This window comes from Phoxinus phoxinus (assembly GCF_949152265.1).
Source record: "Phoxinus phoxinus genome assembly, chromosome: 25".
NCBI lineage: Eukaryota > Metazoa > Chordata > Actinopteri > Cypriniformes > Leuciscidae > Phoxinus > Phoxinus phoxinus.
In genome coordinates this window covers 4,746,090-4,751,799 of record NC_136900.1, presented here as the reverse complement: position 1 = coordinate 4,751,799, position 5,710 = coordinate 4,746,090, and the positions used below count along the sequence as shown (strand labels likewise).

General features: G+C 37.2%; 1 protein-coding gene across 1 annotated transcript in view; it reads right to left on the bottom strand.

Moving 5' to 3' along the window:
- Positions 1-301: 301 nt before the first annotated feature.
- lrrk2 (leucine-rich repeat kinase 2) overlaps positions 302-5,710 on the bottom strand; it is a 78,160-nt gene continuing 72,751 nt past the window's right edge. The window contains exons 49-52 of the mRNA XM_079602981.1: positions 5,129-5,281; positions 4,516-4,739; positions 3,720-3,800; positions 302-2,195 (exon numbers count right to left, since the gene is read on the bottom strand). Coding sequence (XP_079459107.1) covers positions 2,074-2,195; positions 3,720-3,800; positions 4,516-4,739; positions 5,129-5,281 — 580 coding nt within the window. The 3' untranslated portion in view covers positions 302-2,073. The remainder of the gene's footprint in view (positions 2,196-3,719; positions 3,801-4,515; positions 4,740-5,128; positions 5,282-5,710) is intronic.

Here is a 5,710-nt window from a genome sequence, read left to right as displayed (position 1 = left end):
GCGGGGCCTTGAGCCTGGCTTGTTTCCTATGAGGCGAAAAGTTCATGAACGTCCTCCAGGGGGCGCTTGAGCAACACCAACCCTCCTTCAGACGAAATTATTAATATTTACTATTAAATGTTTTGCTATTATTGATATTTTGACGTTTTAAACTCGTTTAAATAGCTTTTAAAGGATTTTTATTTGTTTGATAAACAAATGGGAATCCACTCTGTCTGCAAAGTAAAAAAAAAAAAAAAATGTAATCACAAACTATCCTGATTAGTTCATTGCAATCAGCGCTGAGAAAAGTAACATGCGTGACGTGACAGCGCCGTTTATTTCGCATTCAGAATACATTTATAATAATGACATAATTCTTACAATGATGGGAAATTAACGATGAAAAGGAACAAGAGTCATCATACAAAAGGACAAAACTTTATTAAAAACATATTTGGCAAGCAAAATTCCCACATCTCAGAAAAACAAACAAACAAACAAACAGTGAAAGGTCATATTTGTAATAAAAACATGATCTTAATCTATGGCTTATTCTCCAGTTACATTTTGTTGCGCTTAACTTTATGAAGTTATTAACCTTAACAAATATGTAAGCCAATCACTGGCTTATTGCTGACATTAAAAATAGCGTGATTGTAATAAAAAAGTTTTTTTTTTTTTAAAGTGTAGTGTAACTATAGCTTATAGTGGATTGATCATAGGCCTATTTTAATTTCTAAACGGTTCACACATGCATGATTAAACATGACCTGAGATTTAATAAATGACTAGAAATTCAGAAATTCAAATAATTTGAATTTATATTTCATTTTTAACATTAATATGGGATTTCCTTCAGAAAGTTTAAAACAATTTTACAATCTTAACCCACTGGTGCTGCTCATGTTTTTATGCACTATTTTGTATTTATAGTGACTATTATGGTTCTAAATCATATTTATGCAGTAGTTATAATCCATTTATTACCTGTTAACCATTTTTGAGCATTACCTGAAAATAAAGTTTTCAACTTAAACTGTAGTTCATCTTCAATGCTTTGGAGAACAGACCAAGTTTATTCTCTTTTTAAAGGCAGATTTTTACTGAAAAATGCAGCTTTTTTTTTGGAATATATATATTTTCCAAAACAAGTTTTACTTCAAAACGGTGGGGAAAAAAAATCAATCTAAGCCATAAATCTAAACAGGTTGTTCCAAATCTGTTGTTGATATCTCAGAAAATGAGCTTTCAGTAAGATTTGGTTTGGCGCAGTACCAAACGCTTCCACTAAATTAAATTAGTTTCCCGTTCATTTCAAATGCACTTGTAACCGTTTCAAATCATGACGATGTTTTGTGTGTAAGTGTTCACATAGCAAGTGCCAAAACCATTACCAAGTTTTAAGAAGTAAAAATTCTAACAAAAACAAAACGTAAAATTATTCGGTCAAAAATTACCGAAGAGCACCAGAGGGTTAAGCCTTTTTAATGACAGTGGTGCTGGTTCCCACTAGTATTTAGTCTATTGTGTTTTGCTAATAGCAATCACTGTAGTAACTAGCGAAAACACACAATGACTTTGAGTAAGGGCTACTAGAGATTTTTTTGATAAAGTATGGCTGTCTCCTCTGTTCGTCTGGCTCATGAATAAATAAATACTATAACAATGATAAAGCTGAAATAATAAAGCTAACTGAAGTGTTTGCCATTTTCATTTAGGCTGCATATCAGTTTCCATATAATCCAAATAAATCATCACAGCAACATATGAGATGTAACAAAAAGAAGCGTTTCCCTTGACTGCAAAAAAACAACCTTTCATGCTAAATGCATTATACACATGGGTCCCTTTTCATAAAAGCAAAGGAGCGAACACATTTCACTTTACGCAGATGAAATCCAGTCACTTCAATTGAATATTTTTCCTAAGGACAAAACATTTCCTTACACAGATTTCACATGGGAAGTTTTCCTGAAAATCCGCAGTGTTGACCAGCAGAAATCTGCCGCAACTTAAAAAGTCATAAACCGTAATGTTGCACGCGTCTCCGCGGATGCGTGAGAGGGAAGGAGGCGCAGACAGAGAGTGTGTTCAGCCGTGGAGTGTTTCTCTCATTATGCTGGTGATTTTGTCCCGCAGCTCACAGTGTCTGGCCAGATCTCTGACCTCGAGAGGAAGTGAACTGCTCCACACCGTCAGCACTGAGTCCTCAGCTGAGACGTCACAAACACACGGAACAGGTCATGAACATGCATCATGTGATCAGAGGAAATCAGAGGGAAGGGAAATCGTCACCTTGGATTTATAAGGTTCTATCTGACATTTGGTCAAAATTCAGTTATTCACATATTCTGACACCTTATTTACATTATGTGATGTTTTTTTTGTGTGTGTACATTTTGGGACTTTTTATTTAGAAAACGAAAAGACTTGACCCTTCGCAGGGAGCTTGATTGACAGATGATCTGACCAATCATACTTCGCCATCTGCCATTTTGTCCGAAAAAAGCAGTCAGGAGAGATAGTACTGTAGATTAACATGGGAGGATTTGAACTTGAGAAGCGGAGTGTACTGACGTCTTTCCGCGGTTAAAACAACATTCCTTCTGATGTTCATTCATGTTTATTTGATGCTATAAATGAACTAGAAGGAAGAGATGATCGGTTCACGAGCAGCTTTAACTGATGCTCTACAGTGATCTGTCACACACATTAAAGAGCCACAAAACAGTATTTATCGTTTAATTTTTTTTTTTAAATGACCAATTTTGAAAGGTGAGACTTTGTTTAATATCAAAAGTAACCTGGTCTGTCCTGTCAGTGTGTTGTCAGTCTCCTCTCTGCTCCGCGATGCATTTTTCACTGCGTGAGAACATGGTGTGTGTGAGAGCGGCGTAGCTTGTCGGACATAGCGACAGTAACTAAAGGGGGCGGGTCTTTGCGAACGGTCAATTGCAAACAATTTTGAAGCTCAGTATCACAAAACTGCTCAGAATGCAGACAGAACCTATTTAAACGATAAAAGCGCACGGCGCAAGTGCACTGAGGGCGTCCAAATCCACTTTTGCTAGTTTAACGGCGGGAAAAATAGTCGGTGCGCGGCGTATGGTCTAAAAGGGTTGTCTCTATTCTCTTAATGAGCAATGGGTGTGTTTTGGCCGGAACGTGAAATAAACCAACCAGAATCTCATCTGCCATTCCCTTTAAAAGCCAGTTGCGCTCACGCCATGGCGGTTTCGCTATTTACATGACGGAATTTGCAAGCGGAAAAACTAAACGCTTCTCTAGTGAGCTGAAGCAGACCATCTACGGGTCAAAGCGTTGTGGAAATTGACTATTGACTTTAGACCAGGTTTCAGTTGGTCAAAGACTCTATTTCAGTTGCAAATACATTTGCTATTCGAACAACGTGGCGCAGGACGTGAAAATGAAACTGCGTCGGGCTGAAACTAGCAGAAAACACTCGCGCCGCGCCTGCATTGCACCGGATGTATGATAGCGCCCAATAATTCCAAGGTGGCGAAATGTCCTTGTTCTTTAGATAAAAAGATCTTGATGTTAAGAATTCTAAGGGTCAGCGTTAGTGTTTTTGCCACACAATTTGGTATTAAAATTATAAGTGGACTTCAAAAAACTAATTGTATTCCTCACGGAATTAAAAGAATGAAAATTAAATAATAATTAATAAAAGAACTATTCAATAAGTCCTTCAATTTCCATATTTAAAATGTTCTTACCTAATTGCATCTTGATTTGGTCTGGTGGCGTGCGTTGCCGTCTACCCAACACTAGAACAACATTCTTCCGGTTTGGGATGTCTGCACAAGAACATACACATGTAAGACATTAATTCTGAGTTAAAACAATTGTAACTGAATTTAAGCCCCACTAAAGCCTGATAAACTGTATATCAAACTGTATTCCTTGTGAAAATGAAGTACACTTTAGCATATTTTAAAAAGAGTACTTATTACAGACAAAAATCCTTTAAAGTCTGTACTTAAGTGTGAAATGAATGTAAAGTTTCCTGACACTTAATTCAATTCAAATGTATTAATAGTTTAAATTTATATTAAGAGCTTAAGATCTGAACTTTAGTGTGCTTTATTGACCAACATCAGCAGGACTTATGTGCATGTTTATGTAATTATTTGATAATTACTTCTATTGCCTTTGAAAGTAGACTCTCTTTTAAGGAAATAAATGTATTCTGAATTATATTAGTAAGTGTTATTGTTGCATAAACTTCACATTGTAGTTGAACTGTGGCTAGACTAAAATGAAATCGACGGAAACATGTTGAAATATGAACTATAGACAGGCAGGCTACCTTTCAATGCGAAATGTATATATATTAAGTGGCATTTTATTTCATTAAAATTACATCTTTTTTTATAAATAATATTTGAAACCAATTTAAATACAAAATATTTGAAGTACATCACAATTACACTTCTTTTTCACAAGGGACGCCAAATTATTTACCAACTAGTGACACTGTGTATGTAACTGGAGAGACCGCAACGGAGGTACCTAGCATCAGCGAGCCCATGCAGCGTATAGAGTCGCAGTGAGGGCTGAAGGTCTGCAGGAGCTGACAGCTGGAGACTTCCACCAACAGCATGTGTCCTGTTTTAGTCCCGATCCACAGAGTGCCACTGTGCTGGACCAACAGAGCTTTGACAATCGCCAAAGATGCCACCTTTTGTCTAGACGGGTCCTCGTCCTGTGCTTTGGGCTTTTTGGTGGAACTTAATCTGTTGTGGACATATGAATTGCAAGTTAGGAAGTTAAGTTAAACCAACTATTAACATCGGTCTCAGGTGATCTGTTCACAAGGGGTCAACCGAGTCATGTTGCTGTTACAAAAGTACAAAAAGTTGGGAAAGAGTTGCTTCAAAACATACATTTACATTTTAATACATTGACATTTCATACAAAAAATGTTTATTGTCCTTTTAGTCATAAAACAACTGAACGGCAGATGTGCTTCACATGATCAGTGTCAGTGCATGCTGATATGAGGCAAATTATTGTATTGTAGTGCTATTTACTTGTGATCAGATCCGCCTAAATGGATTAATAGCAGATGTAAAGGGAGTCAAAAGTGTGCAAATGAGTTATATGATCGTGTGTGCCACTTCACCCGAGTAGTTGCATGCAGTCGATGAGGTTCACCATCCTCCCTGTCTTCTTATCCCAGACCTCCACAGTGTGGCTTCCTGTTTTACTCACGTACACATGTTTGTCCACCGCTAACCGTGATATACAAGCATCACCGCTGACTCGACCCAGCTGCCTAAACAAACAGATCAACATCTTTAAGAACTGAACAACATCACAGAAAAAAAAAATTCAATGGAAGCAGTCGCTTAACTGACATGTAAAGCAAACCAGAAACCAATGTGTTTTTTTTTTTGTCACATTTACGCAAATCCAATTTATCCATCCTAATTCTTACTAGACTTGTCTGCTAATTTTAACATGGCGAATCAACAGAATCTTCCATCTACTGTCTTTGATCTGGACATCACAGGAACTACACTTTTCTTTCATTAGTCTTTCCAAAATGGCAAATTCCCACCAGCAAAACCAACCAGGAGTGCCTCAGGGTTCTGTGTTAGGTCCTTTACTATTCTCAATATAAATCAATTTCACTTTCACTGGGCCTAATTATAAAGGCCCTTGGCTTGAGATAAGCCGCTCTAACTGTCGTTCCTACCTGTGG